Source organism: Hemiscyllium ocellatum, chromosome 34 (assembly GCF_020745735.1).
Source record: "Hemiscyllium ocellatum isolate sHemOce1 chromosome 34, sHemOce1.pat.X.cur, whole genome shotgun sequence".
NCBI lineage: Eukaryota > Metazoa > Chordata > Chondrichthyes > Orectolobiformes > Hemiscylliidae > Hemiscyllium > Hemiscyllium ocellatum.
Genome location: NC_083434.1, coordinates 23803382 through 23823647, shown reverse-complemented (window position 1 = coordinate 23823647; position 20266 = coordinate 23803382). Strand labels below are relative to the sequence as shown.

The following is a 20266-nucleotide window of genomic DNA, read 5'->3' as shown; positions in this document are numbered from 1 at the left end:
CATTTTCAGCTCTGATCTCCAGCATCTGCAGACCTCACTTTCTCCCAGAACTGGAGTCTATAAAGACATTCCTAATTTATACTTTGCATGCTCACTATTAACAAAGCATGGGTGTAGAAACAGATTATTGATGTGGGCCTCAGTTTCATAATGAATTACAATAAGCCTAATGAATATTAACCTGTATTGATTGTAACAATAACTGTAGCTTCTTCTGCTTTTGAAGCCTGCAGTGAGTCCTCTATTGCGGATCTCGTATTCCTGGTGGATGGATCATGGAGTATCGGGATCCAGAACTTCAAAACGATTCAAGAGTTTCTCTACACCCTTGTGAATGGATTTGATGTTGGGCTGGACAAAGTTCGGATAGGCCTCATCCAGTACAGTGGAACTCCTCGCACTGAGTTTTTCTTGAATTCCTATAGTGATAAGAATGAGATTCTGCAGTATCTACAGCAGCTGCCATACAAAGGAGGAGGAACAAGAACTGGGCTGGGCCTGAAGTTCATGCTGAACAAACACTTTGTGGAGTCAGCGGGCAGCAGGGCATCGATGGGAGTACCGCAAGTGGCCATTGTAATCACTGATGGGCAATCCCAGGATAGTGTTGGACCACCAGCAAAAGCGCTGCGGGACCGAGGGGTCACCGTCTATGCCATTGGCATCAAAGATGCTGTGGAGAAAGAGCTGGAGGAAATCGCCAGTAAGCCAGCTAGCAACTACGTGTACAACGTGGCAGACTTTGCAGCCCTAAGGGGAATTTCACAGGCTGTCATCCAATTCGTTTGTACCAGGGTGGAAGAGGTGACTCGTAATTTATCTCAGGTCTCACAAGTTTCCCCAGGTATTGTATCTCAGAAGCCATCCAGTTCGTCAATTTTACATATTGCGCCTGAAATGTTTATCTTTTATTATTCTTTAAATTTGATATTCATGCAGTGTCTAGTTATATTTAACCCCTTTTCTAGACAGATTTTCTACCTTTCTCTTTGTGTCTCATCCCATTTCCCTTTCTTGCTGGATCCCAACAACAGACACAAGATGTAATCTTGAAAGTAGTGGACTGTGGAAAATGTCAAGACTTATTTACCTTTCAGCATGATGGAAAATAGGAAGACCATTCAGTCACTCAAATTGCCTATTCAATTAGTTCGTGGCTGATGTGCGTACTAACTAACTTCATTTGCCCACCATTTACTACTTTACTGCTGTTAACTGAGTTTCAATGTTTTCAATTGAAGTGGTCATAGCAGCTTTTTGCAGGAGAGGTTCTCGATTTCCAAAATGTTATTCATGAAGGTATTTGTCCTGATGTCATAACTAAACTTAGATTATTTCTATTGTTTTGGAGTCTTCCAGCAGATTATTTTTTTTTCGTCTATTTACTTATTAGATCCTTAATTCATCTTAATCATCCCAAACGCATTCTTAAGGAAAGGCAAGTTTTTACAACCAGCCCCGCATAATAAAACTAAAGTTGCTAATTTATTCTGTGCTATATCTATCCAAAGTATGTTTTCTGACAGAAGTGCTTAAAACTGACTGCAGTCCTTCAGATCTGGTCTAACCAGAGCTTTACATCACAATAGAATATTTGTCTCCCCTTTGTTTGCCAGCCCCTTTGACATAAGGGTTAACATTACAAAGTTGGTTTAATTATTCTAAGTGTTGTCCATTGGATTTTAAAGATTTTTGTAAATGGATCTTTAAATCTTACTGATCTTTCATAGTTTCCACCTTCCTGTGTTTGTTGGTAAAAACAGAGGTGTCACAGCATCCACTAGACACATTGCACACGAACATAACTCCAATTGCAAATTGACTGGAGTCAGAATTCTATCTTATTTTCATTCATTGTCCAGGACTCTTGTAATGTTATCAACGAAATCACTTAGTATTCAGTTTTCACCTTCAAATCTAGTCAGTTTTTAGTTTGGCCGGTTCTCTTTTTAACTGAATCCCAAGTGTTAAAGGCACTTAATTCTCCAGTCAAAGCTTAGTCACGCTTTCCAGTTACAACCCAGGCTGGGGCTGATAACGGATGGGCCGAGGGAAGGCAAGACCAATAAAGACGAAAATTGCATGCATGCAAGCATAATGAGAATTGAGGGCAAATGAAAAAAAAACAGCATGAGGAGAGGGTCATATCTTCTGGTGAACTTTCAAAGTGAATCATTAACTCTTTGGGTGCACAAATATAAGCGTGGTCAGTGTGAAGAGAAATGGATCCTCACATGTAGTAATGAGTCTGCAGGCCAGGAAGGCTGGAGTTCAGCAATTGGTGTCTTCTTTGGCTGATGCTGAAGTCAAGACATTAAATAGTTGTGAGAAGGAATTTTACCTAAAATGATTCTCACTACAACTATCAGTCATGTGAAGAATGTACAGACCATAGTTTAACACTAGTCACCCTGCATGTGCAAGCTTTGTGCTTCAGGGTAGTCACACCAGTCTATCCAGCAGGTGGCATAGGTCTGCAGTGATTCCTTTACTGAATTCTTTTACAGTACTTCATTGTGGCCATCTCAAAGTAGGTATAATGGTAATGGTTAGTGACTTGTTATAGACCTATCATACTTCCTTCCGTGCAGTTTCATTGGATTATAAAGAAGCTTACGGTCAATTGGTTGACCAGATATTGATATCCTAATGGCCTGCAGTGCTGCCTACTCCCATGGGTATTTGATGTATGTCTGACCATTACCATGTGAATCACTTGTTCACCATCATTGAACGACAGAACTACGAGTAAGATAACCACACAGCCACCATCTTTACAGATGGCCCAATTTCGCCGAAATCAGCAAAAGTTTCAAACAATTGTGCTGAACAAAGAGACCTTGGAGTGCAGGTTCATAAGTCCTTTAAAGTAGAGTCACTGGTAGATAGGATAATGAAAAAGGCATTTGGTATGCTTTCCTTTATTGGTCAGAGTATGAGTACAGGAGTCGGGAGGTCATGTTGCAGCTGTACAGAACATTGGTTAGGCTGCTGTTGGGATATTGCATGTAATTCTGGTCTCCTTCCTATCGGAAAGATGTTGTGAAACTTGAAAGGGTTCAGAAAAAATTTACAAGGATGTTGCCGGGGTTGGAGGCTTTGAACTACAGGTAGAGGCTGAACAGGCTGGGGCTGTTTTCCCTGGAGCGTCGGAGGTTGAGGGGTGACCTTATAGAAGTTTATAAAATCGTGAGCGGCATGGATAGGATAAACAGACAAAGTCTTTTCCTTGGGGTCGGGGAGTCCAGAACTAGAGAGCATAGGTTTAGGGTGAGAAGGAAAGATATAAGAGACCTAAGGGGTAACTGTTTCATGCAGAGGGTGGTATGTGTATGGAATGAGCTGCCAGAGGAAGTGATGGAGGCTGGTGCAATTGCAACATTTAAAAGGAGTTTGGATGGGTATATGAATAGGAAGGGTTTGGAGGGATATGGGCTGGGTGCTGGCAGGTGGGACTAGAATGGGTTTGGATACCTGGTTGGCATGGACGGGTTGGACCAAAGGGTCTGTTTCCATGCTGTACATCTCTATGACTCTGTAAGTATAGGATGAGGACTGAATGAATTGCCTCAACTAGTCAGCAGGATTGATATGTTACTGCCTTACATAATGATTCCTTTGTTATGATTGATGGAGAGAGAGAGAGATAAAGTGTAAATAGTTAGAATTTTCTTGTTCAAAGAATGAAGTATTCAGCAAGTGTTACTTTTTATTCTAAACCCTCAAGTTGAGGATGGGGCTGGGATTGGTAGTGATTGCATAAAGGTACATTGTGAACACTGCTGACCACTAGAGTTACCTAAAAGCGTTTTATGAGAAATTGTGACTTTTTGTGTTTTCAGCTTGTAGAAAAGCCACACTTGCTGATATCGTTCTTGTGGTGGATGGTTCAACCAGTGTAAGTGATGAGAATTTCGAAGAAGTGAGGGAGTTTCTGAGCACCTTCGTTAATGGCCTAGATATTGCAGAAAACAAAGTAAGGATTGGACTGGTTCAGTACAGTGACGATCCAAAGACAGAATTCCTGCTGAATCAATATCCATCCAAGAGTGACGTTCTGAACTACCTACAGAGGTTGCAACAGAAGAGAGGCCGGACTGATACTAGAAGGACTCTGGAGTTCCTGCAGAACCAACACTTTGTTCCTGCAGCAGGGAGCAGGGCAGCAGAAAATGTGCAGCAGATTGTCATCCTGATCACCGACGGTGACTCCATCACTGAGGTGGACGATGCTGCCAACAGACTGAGAAATAGCGGAGTCACGATTTATGTCATCGGAATTAATATCCAAGGAAAGAAGGAATTTCAAGATATTTCCAGCAGACCAGTTCGGAGATATGCTTATCATGTTGCAAACTTTCTTGGAATGAAAGAAATTTCAAATAAAATCTTAGAGTCTGTGTGCAAGACAGTTGAAGCCCACATCCAAGGTTGGTGCAATTAGCTATGTTCATGACTCAAATTTTAATGTTTATGATAATTGCTGATCTTGGCCTAGTTACCGTCTCACCTGAGGGAGTCCTGTACAGTCTGCCTTTTGTGTTGAAACTTTAAACTGATGCCCCTGTGGCTTTAACAGGAATAAAAAAAAACATCCTGTAGCACAATGTAGGAGAAGATTATTTGCTCATTGCCTTGGCATGGTGGCTCAGTGGTTAGCACTGCTGCCTCACAGTACCAGGGACCCAGGATCAAGTCTTACCTTGGGCACCTGTTTGTGTGGAGTTTGCATGTTCTCCCTATGTGGGTTTCCTCCCACAATCCAAAGATGTACAGGTCAGGTGAATTGGCCATGCTAAATTGCCTATTGTGTTAGTCAGGGGTAAATATAGGGTTGGGGAATGGGTCTGGATGGGTTACTCCTCAGAAGGTTGGTGTGGACTTGTTGGGCTGAAGGGCCTGTTTTCTTTAGTAGGGAATCCAATCTTATTGCTGCTTGTACTATCCTGTTCTACACAAATTAATTGCTGCGTTTTCTACATTGGAGCAATAATGAATTCAAAAATATTTAATTGATTGTAAAACAACGACATTGTGAAGTCATGAAAGGTGCTATAAATATGAATTTTTTTCCAATTTATTACATTTGCTGTAAGTAATATTCATTAATGTTCCTTACATCTTTAGAACATTAATTTGGAAGGAAATCTTTACAATAAGCCATACAAGATCAGCAATTACCGTTGGATGAAAGAAGGGTATTTTGAAAGCAAACATATCCCTCTTGTGCCATTGCACATGAAAAGTTAAATACACTGCCTGCAAACCTCCACACAGCCATTCCTGTTCTTCAACTGTGACTTTTCTGTGGATTTCCACCAGCAAAACAGTGGCAATGAGGCAGGAATAGCTACAAGAAATTCAGGAATCCACCAAAGTTAGAGGGATCAGTAACAATGATAGAATAGAGAACTTGCATGTGGATTTGTTTCTCTTTTTACCGTAATGCCTTCTGGCCTGAGTGTGAGGTTTGTGCTATAATTTCTTCCATCAACAATTACAGGCAGTCCCCGGGTTGCAGACAGATTCCATTCTTGATTCTGTTTGCAAGTCGATTTGTATGCAAGTTGGAACACAATGCAAAACAATGTAAAGTAATTGTTCTTAAGTACAGGAAATGTTTGTATGCCAGGTCTTTAAAATAACGCCCCTGTATGGGGTTGCATTCGTAAGTATGAACATTCATTAGTCAGACATTCGTAAATTGGGAACTCCCTGTATAATGGAAGCTACCTGTGGATACTGGCCAAATTGTATTGACAACATCCTAACACTGATGGCACACTTGCACCTCCATTGGTGGCCATTATAAATATGAACATAGGATGTTTTAATGGGAAAATGTTTACATTCAGCTCACACGATGTAATATGCAATAATTAGATTGATATAACAAAAAAGCAACCTTTAACAGTAACTCCAAACTTCAGTGATCATCCGAAGATACAATAGTTCCAGCCAGCATGATGTGTGTGGACAATTGGTCTGGGGATCTCAGTGTGGAATCAACAGCTTTCCACTATAGCTAATGAGGCAACACCAAACCATAAGCTATTTCTTTCTCCACTGAGCAACAAGTTCTCCAATTAATATGAAGATCCCATTTCTTAATCATTTTTGTTATTATTATGATTCTTATAGCCCCAAGCCTCTATAATCCTACTGCTCCATTTCAGCTTTTTTCAATCTTAATCACCCTTATGCATATTAATTGTCATGCTTTCTCACCCTGACCACAAGGTGCTTGACCACCTTCACCCTTCCCTCCATCACCACTGCCAACCCACAGTTGATGTTGCCCCTTCACGTGATTAAAATTTGATGGTCGCAAACTTGATAGTGCTGATTATTTGATAGTGATGATTATTTGATAGTGATGATTATTTGATAGTGATAATAGTGATGATTATTTGACAGTGCTGATTATTTGATAGTGATGATGATTTGACAGTGCTGATTATTTGACAATGCTGATTATTTGATAGTGTTGATTATTTGATAGTGATAATTATTTGACAATGCTGATTATTTGATAGTGCTGTTTATTTGACTGATGAGCTTGACCATTGCTACATCCCAATGAGCCATTTCAAATATGGCTGTATCTCCATTTCAAAGGTCTAGTGGTCTTGAAAGATAGAGCTATTGCCAGACATCATATATTGACATAACCTGCTGCCTCTCCATTCCTCCACCACATTTCACCCTCCCCTCCAACTGCAATGTTGAAGAGACCTTTTCATTGTCAAAGTTATCTGCTAGATTGGCTCCTTCTTTGTCTCCAACTTTTCTAGCTTTCCCCTTACTTCCCACTATGTATATCACCATATCTCCCTGATTTCAACAAGTTCATCCTTCTATGACCTTCACCCTTGACTCCTTCTCAACCCATTTCCTATCCATAGAACTTCCTTTTCTTAGTCCAGTGCTTACCGACACCGTTGAAGGCTTAGGAAAGTAGGGGCCAATCAACCCCTTAGGCGTACGCTACATTTCTAGATCATAATGATCATTTCCCGAAAAGAACATTCCCATCTCCCTCGATGTCATTGGTAATTCATTAATCTCTGTCTTGAAGTTACTTATTGATTAATCTTTCAAGACATATTTATCACATTATATTCCATCTCTTCTCGTCCACTCACTCAACCTGTTTAAACCCCTGGAATCCCCATTGTATCTTCCTTACAGCTCATTTGCCAACAATATTCTATCATCTGTAAACCTGGAAATATTATAATTAGCCCCTATATCCAAACCATTAATGTGGAATATGTCCAGCTGAGATCCAAGCACTGATCCTTGATGTTCAAACCTGCCAAGCTCAGAATGACAAATGTATTCCCATTCTCTGTTTTCTGCCTGTCAACCAATCTTCAGACTGTGCTCGCATATTACCATGAATCGCATGAGCATTAATTTTGTTTACAAACTAACCGTGTGGAATTTTATCAAAAGCCTTCAGAAAGTCTAAAGTACATTACATCCATTGGTTCTACCCCATTGACTCTGTTAGTAACATCCTCAAAAATAATTCAACAGTTTTGTCAAATGTAATTTCCCTTCAGAAATCCATTTGGAGTCAGTCCTATCCGACAGTTAGTTTCTAAATACCCAGTAATTACATTCAAGATTATTTTCCCTACTACTTACATTAGGCTAACAGGTCTGTTGTTCCCTGTTTTCTCTTTCCCTCCTTTCTTAACTGATGGGGCTACACCTGCAATCTTCCAATCAGCAGGCACCACTGCACTGGAATTCTGAAAGATGATCACCAATTTCTGTAATCATCTCTTTCAGCACTCTCAGATGAAGGTCACTGGGTCCCGAGGATTTGAAAACTTTAGTCCATTAATTTCTCCAATAAGATTTTACTTACAATAATTTCTTTAGTTCCACAACCTGATTAGATACTTAATTAAGAAATATTTCCCTTAGTTAACCAGGGAAACCTCATACCTTCTTCTATAAAGACAGACACAGTACTTAACCTCTCTGCCACTGTTCTATTCCTACTATAAATTTGCCTGTGTCGGACAGTGACCAGCCGTCATTTGTCTATTAATATTTTTCTTTTTTTACATCTATTGAAACCTTTTAAATTTCTTGCTATTTTACATTTATATTCTATTCTCTAATTCTTTGTCAATTTCTTGCTTCTGCTTTGCTGAATTCTAAAATTCTCTAATCTTCCACCGTACAATTTTTTTGGAAATTTTATAAATCTCCTCCTTTTACCTGAGATGACCTATAATTTACCCTTAAACATGAAACCCTCACTTGTCATGCTTTATATTTTTGCCAAGCACTAATTATTTAACTACTTGACATTACCCATCTAAGGCCAAACTTTTAACATATTCTCCCAATCAGCCAGAGCCAACTCCCTCCCCATACCTTCATAATTATGCTTATTAAGATTGAAGATCTCAGTTTCTGGATGAACTGCAGCTTTTGAACCTAACAAAAAATTCTATCACACTATCGTCATTATTCCCGAAAGTTTCTTTTCCATCAAAATTATTAATTAGCCTTTTCTCATTGTGTAGTGGAATATTTTAAATAATCTATTGCATTCTCAAAATATTTCTGCAGAATACTTTCTTCAACAGATTCCAGCAATTCTCTGCAGCATTGATGCTCATTAGATTTACTCAGTTTATGTATAGCACAGTTCTTATTTATTAATTTGTTTAGTGCTTTAATATTCAGTTCCCAGTTTTGGTCACTCTGCAGCTATGCCTCCATAATGGCAATTGAATCACACCCCTTCTCTTCCACAAGCATCAACAGTTCACCTATCTTGTTGTGAATGCTGTGTGTATTCAGATAGATTTTGATTCTGCCTTTTTAACGCTGTTGTGTAATTTGACCTGGGTTGGTTCTAGGCTTTTGTTTCTGCTAACTTCTTCTTTCATTTACAGCTTTACTACTTCCCATAATTAACTTTGTCGTTTATTCCATCTCAAATCTCTTCGGTTCCCGTGCCTCAGACAAACCAATTTAAACCCACTCCCAGCCCTAAAACCCACAAACCTCTCTGTGTAGATATTAGTCCCGGATCCATTAAGATGGAACCTGTCCTCCTTGTACAGGTCCCCCTTTCCCATCCCCATGAAAACTAAAGCCCTCCCTCCCACATGCACTGTTTTTCCAGTCATGTGTTCATTCACTAATTTAACCTTCTTATCTCTATACTCTCTAGTACCTGGTGCTGAGAACAATTCTCTGATTATTGCCTTAGAGGTCTGCTTTTCAATTTCTTTCCTAGCTCCCTAAATTCTACTTTCAGGACCTCTATCTATGTCAGTGTACCATAACCTCTGGATCTTAACCCTCCCTCAAAAGAACATCTTGCAGAAGGTCTGTGAGTTTTCCAGCTTAGAATCATGTTTAGGGCAACAGAAATGCCTACCTGTCTTAACTATCAAATCACTAAACCATGGCTGGCACAGTGGTTCAGTGGTTAACACTGCTGCCTCATAGTGCCAGGGCCCTGGGTTCGATTCCACTCTCAGGTGACTGTCTGTGTGGAGTTTGCATGTTCTCCCTGTGTCTATGTAGATTTCTTCCCATAGTCCAAAGATGTGCAGGTTGGGGGTATTAGCCATTGGAAATGCTGGGTTACAGGGTAGAGGGTTGGGTCTTGGTAGGATGTTCTTTGCAGATTCGTGAGGAATCAATGGACCGAATGGCCTGCTTCCACACTGTAGGGATTTGATAATTCTACTACTCCTGTACACTGCTTTTGTCTGTACAGTTAAACCACTTATGGTGCCATAAGTTTGGCTTTCTCTACATCCCTCTGAAGAGCCATCACTCTTATTAGTTTCCAATTCCATTCCCATTCCCTCCTTGCTAGCCTGTCTGCAGCATGACACTCTGCTAAGAATGCTACCTACAAGAGTTCTCCATTTTGAAGATGGAAACACAATGATTCCAGTTCCCTCTCAAGGTCCAAAACCCAAGCTCCAGTTTTTGCAACTGGAAGCACTTCCCTCACGTGTAGTCGTCTTGGTCACATGAAGTGACCCCAACTCTCCAGCTGTCACAAGGTGTGCATTCCAGGTAGCTGTGCAGTCCAACCTTGCTTCAAGTCTATTTTCAAGGAGGAGAAAGTGAGGACTGCCAATGCTAGAGATCAGAGCTGAAAAATGTGTTGCTGGAAAAGCGCAGCAAGTCAGGCAGCATCCAAGGAGCAGGAGAATTGATGTTTCGGGCATAAGCCCTTCTTCAGGAATAGGCTCATTCTTCAGCTCATTCCTGATGAAGGGCTTATGCCCGAGATGTCGATTCTCCTGCTCCTTTGATGCTGCCTGACCTGCTGCGCTTTTCCAGCAACACATTTTTCAGCTCAAGTCTATTTTCAGACCATTCACATCAATCTAGAGATGAGAGATAGCTGAAACTAAAATTACTCCCCATTAAGCTCTGCCGAATCGAGCTGTGTCTCTGACAGCTTGTCTTGGCATGTTCATCTCACCAGATCCTCTAGGCACTGCTGACTTGCCTGTCTCAGATCTTTCTTTCACCTGCTCCCCGAACCTTTCTGCCATCAAAGTTACCAACAGAAGACCATCCTGTCCCATCTCTAAAATTTTGTTTCTCTCTGACATCCTCCAGCTTTTCCCCAAAGTTCGCTTGTAACCTGATGGATCACTCTCTGGGAGCTCAGATTTACCACCAACACTGAATCTATCCTGAACAAAATTCTCAAGTATATTCCCTATAATTGGAGAACGCTGCCTCACCTTCAGCTCTGCTCTCTATCTCTCTCTACCTTCCTATCATTTCTTCACCTCTGCCCTATTAATCTCCACCAGCCATTCACCCCCACCATCCGTTAGCCACCACTATCTAATGTCTATTACTGCCTGTGGTCTACCTCTATGGAATTCTCTTGTCTTAAATCAAGTCCCATTTGTCCCGCGTGCATTCTCTTCATCAAAGTAGATATTGAAAAGGTTATGGTCCATTCATTTTGTTTTTACTAACTCAGCATTTTATCTTCTGCTTTGCAGCCTTTGCAGTGAATTATGCTGACATCGTTTTTCTAGTCGATGGTTCTCAGAACATGGGAGCTGCAGGATTTCAGCAGATCAGAAGCTTTATCTTCAGAATTGTTACTCAGCTTGATGTTGGGGCAGATAAGTACCGAATTGGTCTTGCCCAGTATGACAATAATGCAAGAACTGAGTTCTTATTGAATACCTACATAACAAAGATTCAAGTGGCAAATTACATCAGGAGTGACCGCAGCTTTGCATTTCAGGGAGGACCAGGGTTAGCGATGGGTCGTGCCATTGACTTCCTGCGCAGGACGTTTTTCAGAGAGTCTGCTGGAAGTCGGAAAGGGGAAGGCGTTCCTCAGATAGTGATCATGATTACTTCAGCCTCTTCACAGGATGACATTACTGTACCTGCCAGAGCCTTAAAGAAGGAAGGCGTGAAAGTTATCTCCGTTGGTGTCAGACGGTCTGTCTTGATCGATCTCCAGCGTGTGGCTTTTCAGCCTAATTTTCCATTTGTTTTCCAGATTAGTGCTTTGGATGCAGTGATTCAGTCATCTGATAAAATATCCAATGCAATCAGACAGTTAGTACGAAGAGAGTTTCGATACAGAGAAACGAGAAGACCACCAGGTAATGTTTGATTCCTTTGCCTTTCACCCACTTTTGATCCTGCACTGTACTGTATCTTTCATTGTCCCAAAACCAAAGATCTTTCTAAATCAGACTGACTTTCAAGAGCTATCTTGGCCTTGTTTGCTGAAAACAGTGAGGCAGCAACTTGTAATTGGAGCTGGGTCACTAGCCACTTGACACCCCCCTTACTCATCCTAGTTAGGTAGGAGCATGAGTTGGGTGACTAGAGTGCCTGCCAGTTTGGGATAATGTATGTAAAATGGAATCCTGTGACATCTAAGTGTCGATTGTGCTCTTGAAGAAAAAAATTCAGATCGTGCCCAGCTTCCTGATGCACTTATTTAATTCCAGGTATAGTTTATAGAAAAACTTCAGAGTTCACATGACACCAGGTTACAGTCAGTCCAGCAGGTTTATTTGAAATCACAGGCTTTCTGAGTGCTACTCCTTCATAGCTTGAACGAAAGCTTGTGATTTCAAATGAAACTGTTGGACTGTAACCTGTGACCTGTGTCCGTGTCTACTTCAGTCCAACACCAGCACCTCCACATCATGGAAACAGAAAAAGGCAATTGATGCTTGTTGTTTCTATATCTTCTCACTTTTTATTCTGTTCAGAAGGTCAGGATTCCTCTATGTTTGGGTGATGGAATGAGACAGATTACAATGCTGTGCTGCTGCATCTAAGTGAACTGACAAGAGCCCAACTTGTGTATTTTTAATTTGGGCTCCAGCTCCGAAGCCCTTAGGGAAAGTAGAAGATCGATTTTTAAAACCAAACTTTACCATTATATTGGGAAAGAATATATTTCAGCAGGGGACCATATTTTGGGTACATTTTAAAGAGATTAAGTGGGTTTACATCAGCTAAGTGTTATTCAGCATGTCTGATCTTTCTTTCCACTGAGCAGGCAAACACTGCTGACCATTTTCTGACACCTTTCACTTTAGCAAAGGGAACTATGGGAAGAGGAAGGGTACAGAGGTTGGAATGTTGAGAGTAGCAATGATAGCAACTTGTATACCTTTCGCATAATTAAACTACCCACAGCACCTAATGTAGACATTGTTGGAAAAAAGTTGTTCCTTTAAGGATATACTCAAGAGGTCATAGAGAGCAGTGAATGATCATAGGATTTCTCTTTGAAGGGTGACTCTTCCTGAGTAAGGAGAGTTTGTTAGGAAAGAGATAGAGCTGACTAGTATTTATATTGAACTATGAACTATATGTAATGAACGACTAAGCAAATAAACAGTTGTGGAAAACTGTCTTCTTCCTGTTTCAGTAAATGAGTGATTAGCAGTTTAACAAAGAGGAACACTGTGAAGAAATCATTTTAAAAATCACACAATGCCAAGTTATAGTTCTACAGGTTTATTTGGATGTACAAGCTTTCAGAGCTTCAGGTAGGTTGTGGGACAGGATCACATGACACAGAATTTATAGTAAAAGATCAAAGTATCAGACAACTGATGCGATGTATTGAACAAACCTAGATTGCTGTTAAGTCTTTTGTCACTTAGAATGGAGTTGCAAGTTTTGATTCATTACTATGTAAATCCCAGACTTCTTTCAAGTCACATTCCTAGAAAACTTAAGGTTTTACAAAAAAAACTGACATCTCAGATCAAACAGTGCATTAGAGGTTAGAGTCTATCTATATTCCAACCTTGAGTTAGACTGGTTCTATTTCCCAAATAGGAATTTATAAAATGTCACATGGACTGGCTGCTGACAAAATATAATGTATCTGCAAATACAAATCTGCAAATGTAAATTCACATGCATCTGCAAATGCATGCATATACACATGTAAGTCTATGGGATGAATTTGTATTTGCAGATTTGCACCTGTCAGATTTAAAGTATTCTCCACATCTCTGAAGGGGCCCTGATCCAATTGTCTCTTCAGAACAGGATGGTCAACTGATCAAAGTTACTTATACATATAAACAGCAGCAGATCAGACACAGATGCAGGGTTTTTCATCATAATGCAGTGGCAAAGTGTACTGTTGATTTCAAGAGAAGTTGATGGATTTGAAAACCAAATTTGATAAAAAGATACAGAGCTCGTTAAGAAAACCACAGAGAACATTATTGGTTTATATAAGCAGATTGCAAACAGGGCTTAAGTGCATCCAATGTTAGATATAGGGGATCTTAGCAGCAGAAGAGAGTAGATTTGGAAGAAAAAGGGATATATGGCAAAGTGGAAATGAAGGATTTGAATGGAGTGAATAGGGAAAGACTACTGTCTCTGTAATGAATTTAACAAATACAAATTTCAGAAAGTGTGTGAGGATAAATGTTGGGAGAAATTTCTTTATGCAGAGTTGCAAGAATACAAGCATAGTGAGTACTTTAGGGAAAATAGCAAATATATTTGAAAGAGAGTAAGCAGGGCAGTGATGATGGTTTAGGATCCATAAAAGACCAATACAGATATAATGAGCACAATAAACTCCACTGCCTTTTAAATTACTTTGCTTCAATGATTTGCTTAAGAATTGCCCGAGTTAGTGTGCTTAGATTCTTGAATTGACCTTAATGCTCCATATTGCATCCAATAGTACTCAAGTTTTGCTGTAATCGTATTTCTTTGAAGAAAAGGAAATGTAAATCCACAGATTGTAAAAGTTCAAAGCAAGGTGTTATGTGCTGTTGAAGGAGAATGGTACAGTTAATGGTAAAGCATCCTCTGAGTGTTTTACTTTGCACTCTGGAAACCCGAATTTTGGAGAAAAAACATTTCATTCATATGCCTCCTTCTGATGCTTTTAATCCCCAGAGTAATCTTGTTTGGAAGAAACTAAGAACTGGGTGATGGAACATCATTCACAACTTCAGGATGCCACAAAGCCTTGTGCAGCAAATGAGACATTTGCTGAATTTTTCAGTTGCTTGAAGAAGGAGGTGATGTTGAACCTGCATAAGGCACTTGTCAGACTGCAGCTGGAATACTGTGTACAGTTCTAAAGTGCCACGTTATAAGAAGGATGCAAACACATTGGAGAGAGTGCAGAAGAGGTTTAAAAGAATGGCCCTGTGGATAAGGAATTTAAGGCATGTGGATATCATGAGTGGACTGGATGGAGTGGATAGGGAGAAACTGTTCATGACTGGACTGGATAGATTAGATTAGTTTACTTACAGTGTGGAAACAGGCCCTTCGGCCCAACAAGTCCACACCGACCCTCCGAAGAGCAATCCACCCAGACCCATAGGGAGAAACTTCCCACTTGTAAAAGGAAAAAGAACAAGAAGGCATAGATTTAAAGTGATCTGCAGAGAAGCAAGGGTGAAGTGAGGAAAACCTTTATCACTCAGTGAGTAGTTAGGGTATGGAATGACTGCCTGGGAAGTGATGGAGACAGGTTAAATTGAAGCATTCAAGAAGGCATGGGATGATTATTTGGATCAAAATAATGTGCAAGAGTATTTGGGAATAGATAGGAAATTTAAACAGGGTAATGATGCTCATTTACTGAGCCAGTGCAAGCACAATGGAATGAATGCACCTTTCTGCACCATAACACTTCTGTGATTCTGTAAAATAGGACAAATAGCAAACAGCAGATGCACAGTAAATTGCCAGCAAATATCAATGGGACAATGACCAGATAGTCAGTTTTATTGATATTATTGTATAAGGCATGACAATTGACAAGGGCATTAGAGAGACCTCCACCACAGTTCTGTGAATTGTATTGTGGTACCTCTTTCCAGCAATTTCAAAGGCAGATGAGGGTTTGGTTTCACACCTTATTGTATTTCAATAGCTCTTACAGAAGAACATGCCTTTAATGCTGCACTGGTTGTGTCAAGCTAGAATATTTACTTATGTTTCTGAAGTTAGGCTTAGATCCCACCAACTTACTGGTTCAGAGGTGAGTATGCCAACATTCAGCAATAGCTGAAAGCTTCACTATTAATACATTTGTTCTAAATTTAGTCAGGCTAAAATTTGCAACAAACTGTGTCAGTGCATTAATGAGTTTTGATGTGTCTTTTGTTTCTCACAGTGTGTCAGTCTGCTACAGTTGCAGATATTGTTTTCTTGGTCGATCAATCGGACAGCATCGGGGCTGTAAACTTCCAATTGCTTCGCGTTTTCCTGCACAACATGATCAATGCGCTGGAAGTGGAGGCTGAAAGTGTCCACATTGGTTTAGCTCAGTACAGCACCATTGCATCGGAAGATTTCAATCTCAAAATGTACCGCAGAAAATCTGACATCCTGGACCACATCAAATCGATACGCTACAGCGGAGGCGGCAGGAACACGGGCATCGCTATTGATTTTGTGCGGAAGAATTACTTCGCGGAGCAGGCAGGCAGTCGTGCTCGGAAAGGAATTCCTCAGATCCTGATAGTCATCACCAGTGGAGAATCCCAGGATACGGTCAAGGACAATGCAGCTACTCTGCGCCGTTTGGGCATTACTGTGTATGCCTTAGGAATCCAAAATGCCACTGAGAGCGAGCTGAAGAAAATTGCGTCACATCCTTCAAAGACTTACGTTTCTATGGTCCAGGACTTCACGCAGCTGTCAACCATTGAAGAGGTGCTTCAGAAGAAGATTTGTAATGAGATCATCGAACAAACTGCAGTCCAGTCTGTCCAAATAGAAAGGCTCAAACAAGGTTTGGAGAAATAAGTTAAATGCCCCCTTAAAATTATGGGTATAATTCCTAATTCCTTGTTTTTATATGTTCATTCATTTCCATTAGGCTTTTCTGCAGCTGGTTGATACACTGAATAATGTTTCCATCCTGGATGAGCGATTGCCCAATGTTGCTATTGAATTGTTTAGTGGCCCATTTTTGTCCTTTTGTTCTACTATTTCTGTCAGACTTCAACAAAACTTGCCAATATTGCTTCAGATCTCTGATTTCCAGTGCTCCCTAATTATTGGACTTTGATCTTTACCCTTAAATACCTCAGATAAATTAGTCTTGACTGCATATAAACTTTATAAACATTGCAACAAGCTTTTCATACACATTATGAGATTTGACTGAGTGTCCAGAGATCCATTAGCCTGTTGAAATAGCTGAGCCCTGGAAAGAGCCTTGGTTGTTTCACAGCTCTTACCCTCTAATCTCTGCTGCCAATTAAACAATGTTTTTTACAAGATTATGAGGTTTCAAGTGTTTACAGTTTCCTCGATTGGTACTTGACTACATCTTGATGATCACCACTTTCATTGCTCTGTAGTAAAAGGCGGGTTATGAATGAATAATTTTTTGAAGAGTTTTTATTATGAATCCTTTAGGGTTCATTAGTTCAGTTGGTCAACAGGTACAGAAATGCTCTTGTTTAGCACACAGATAATGGGAAGTCAGTGGAGAGGCATGGGGTTGGCAAAAAAGACATAATTTGCCATGAGGGGATATGAAGAGGCATAGGCTGGCATAGGAATTGTGATAGGGGTGGATGGAGTGGCACAGCCTTGTATGGATTATCAGGGGATATGATGTGTGGGAGAATTGGTATAGTGGCATGAGATGGCATGGATGGTACATTGACAGTGTATGCGAGGTGAAGGAGTGTGAGAAGTGAGGGCTCGAGGGTTATGCCTTTTTCATTACAACTGGGACAAAGTCCCACAGTATCTAGAAGGGTTTTAAAATGGCCTCCTTGGCATCTCCCAAAACCTACATTTGTCCCACATCAGCTGGTTCCACATAGCCCCGACCCAGCCCTGAACAATGGCAATCTGGTCTTTGTGGGTAATTCCTCCCAGGTGGTTCTGGAAAGCTGGAATTTTCCAAACTCCTGTAGATGAACAATCAGACCTTAATCTCTGTGGCTGTGTGAATAGTTACAATTATGATTGATCTCCTCAGGAAGTGTTAATGAGATCTTGATCAAACCTTATTAGCTTGGCTCCAAATTTAGGGAGCATGCTTTCCGCACAGCTTGGGAAACTGACCAACAATGTGAAAGGCAGTTGGAGTATTTAAACTTGTCATTGCCCAGCCTGAATAAAAGCTCAGTTATTGCAGATGTCATGTCAGTTCTTCCAGTAATTGTTTGGCGGAGAACTTTGTTATAGACACAGCTTTTTTCTCAACCTGGGAAACTTCCAATCTGGAAAGCTCATGGTAGAAGGGTGCAGAGGATTTGTTTAACAGTACATCACCAATGATAACAGTGATGATGTGTTGCCATTGGATCTATACATGCACAAGAAGGGGGGTGTAGGAAAGGGATTGTGGAATGTAGTTCAATAATGTAGTTTGTGGATGTTGCTGCATAGTGATTATATCACCAAATTAGCAGCAATAGGTCTTGAAAATGTTGGATTGTTGTAAAGATGTTATTTATGGAAGAAAATCTGTTGTCCTAACCAAGTTTGGTCTTCAGACCCAGTGCAACATGATTGACTTGGAACTGCCCTTTGCAATATCCTAGATATCACTCAGTTGTATAAACAGCCCCCTAAGGGTTTAGTAAGAATACAACCAGAAGAAAAATCAAATAACATTGACTGAGGTGTCAAACATGGCAAAGACCTACTCAGCGCAGTCAACGCTGCTTAGTTCTCCTCTCTAACATGTGAGGACTTATGTGCAAATTGGGAGACACAAGCAAGTCAAGTCACAACCTGATATACTCAGGATCATAACTATCAGTTAAAGTTCTGGGTCGTCGACTACTGTCTTTGTTATGTCCAGTTTCATCAGCAGGACAGTCCCAACATAGATGTGATGACAGGCTGGTATAGAATTAGAGTTGCCTGGGAGTCTTCGACATTGACTCCAGACCTTATAATGTCTTACAGAATCAGGAGAAACATAATCAAGAAAACCTCCTGCTAATTACAACCCCCGAACTGATAGAGGAGCACTGCTCCACTTTGAACACCACTATAGATAGCACGAACACTGCATGCATTCTGGGTTAGAGACTTCAGTGCTGGCCACAAGGAATGACACTTTAACACTAATACCAAGGTGCTGGATGAGTCATGAAGACAAGGCCTGTGACAGGTAGTGAGAGAACTAACCATAGAGAAAGTCTTGTTTTGTTTTATCTTCAGAAATCCAATTGTTACGTCTGTTCCCAGCACCATTGGTAGGAATAATCAGCCCACAGTTCTTGAGGATATAAAGTGCATCCTCCATCATGGTCTGTAATTCTATCACATACAAAATGTTTATCACTGAGCATCTGCTTGATCTTCGCTGCTGACCCGCCCCATCAAAGTAAGGAACCATCCCCTGGAAAATCTAATTGCAAAGTTTTGTTTTAACTTAATCCAGTGGGTTGGAAAACCACAGGCTTTGGTAAAACACCAATTTTTCACCCTTTAACTTGACTTCATTGAAGAATCAAATCGGGCAAGGTTTAAAACCAGCATTGCACCTAACCTCGATAGTTTCCTCACTGGCATTTTAAGTTAGATTAAAATATGTCCTTTCTCAGACTTTGGCAGACTATAGAAAAATGCATTAATTTGGACTGTTTAGTAGATCCACACAAAGTGCAAAAAAAAACATGATGCAAGTATATTACTGTGTACTAGAGGTGCAAAGTGGGCTTATAGTGAATCAGAAGCTGATTTTTCACTGTAAATGGTTTTCTTTTCACTGAATGGCAGAATAATAGTTCAAGGCTCTGTTTGGAAGCTCATTTCCTCGTCTTGCTGTTGCTTTTACTTGGTTTGAAATAAAATGTCTTGTCAATATTTTCAGCTTGTCCTGTTTTGCTTTGGGCCCAGTTTGTGCTGCAGGCAGGAATCAATTTCACTCCTTAGTGTCAAATCACCTTGTTGTTTATTCCCGTAACTGAAGCAATGCCCTTTTCTCTTCTCAGGCTGTGCCGAAACAGAAGAAGCTGATATCTTTTTCCTAGTTGATGGATCTGACAGTATATTCCCTGAGAAACTCATGGATATGAAAAGGTTCCTGGTAGATGTAGTGAATGTATTCAGCATCGGTGCAGACAAGGTTCGTGTGGGAGTTGTCCAGTATGCAGATAGTCCACGAATTGAATTCGGTATCACTCAGTACACCCGCCAATCAGATTTGGAAAGAGCAATTAAGCAAATCTTTCAAATGGGAGGAAGCACGGCAACTGGCCAGGCATTAACCTACATGAAGAATCTCTTCAGTGATGCCGTGAGAAGTCGTAGAGAGAGGGTGCGACATATCCTGATCATTATCACAAGTGGACAATCAGATGATCCTGTGAGAAGCCCTGCTGCAGAGCTGAGGAGACAGGGAGTAGATATTTATGCAATAGGAGTGGGAAATGCAGATGAATCTGAACTTCTGCAAATTGGAGGAATCAAAGGAAGAATTTTTTATGTCACCAACTTTGATGCTTTGAAAGATGTGAAGAATAACATTTTATGGGACCTCTGTTCTGAAGGAGGTAAGCTTTGGATTTCAGAACTGCTTAACAATTGACTGGAAGCCCCTCCATTTGTCCCTTGGTGTCTATGTAGAACATAGAACATAGAACATAGAACAATACAGTACAGAACAGGCCCTTCGGCCCACAATGTTGTGCCGAACATCTATCCTACATTAAGCACCCTTCCATGTACCTATCCAATTGCCGCTTAAAGGTCGTCAATGATTCTGACTCTACCACTGCCACGGGCAGCG

The 20266-nt window shown here is 40.5% G+C and overlaps 1 protein-coding gene across 1 annotated transcript in view; it reads left to right on the top strand.

The window, feature by feature from the left end:
* Nucleotides 1–20266, top strand: part of LOC132832154 (collagen alpha-6(VI) chain-like) — a 115578-nt gene that overhangs the window by 10091 nt on the left and 85221 nt on the right. The window contains exons 2-6 of the mRNA XM_060849903.1: nucleotides 227–844; nucleotides 3843–4430; nucleotides 11022–11642; nucleotides 15671–16291; nucleotides 19470–20030. Coding sequence (XP_060705886.1) covers nucleotides 227–844; nucleotides 3843–4430; nucleotides 11022–11642; nucleotides 15671–16291; nucleotides 19470–20030 — 3009 coding nt within the window. The remainder of the gene's footprint in view (nucleotides 1–226; nucleotides 845–3842; nucleotides 4431–11021; nucleotides 11643–15670; nucleotides 16292–19469; nucleotides 20031–20266) is intronic.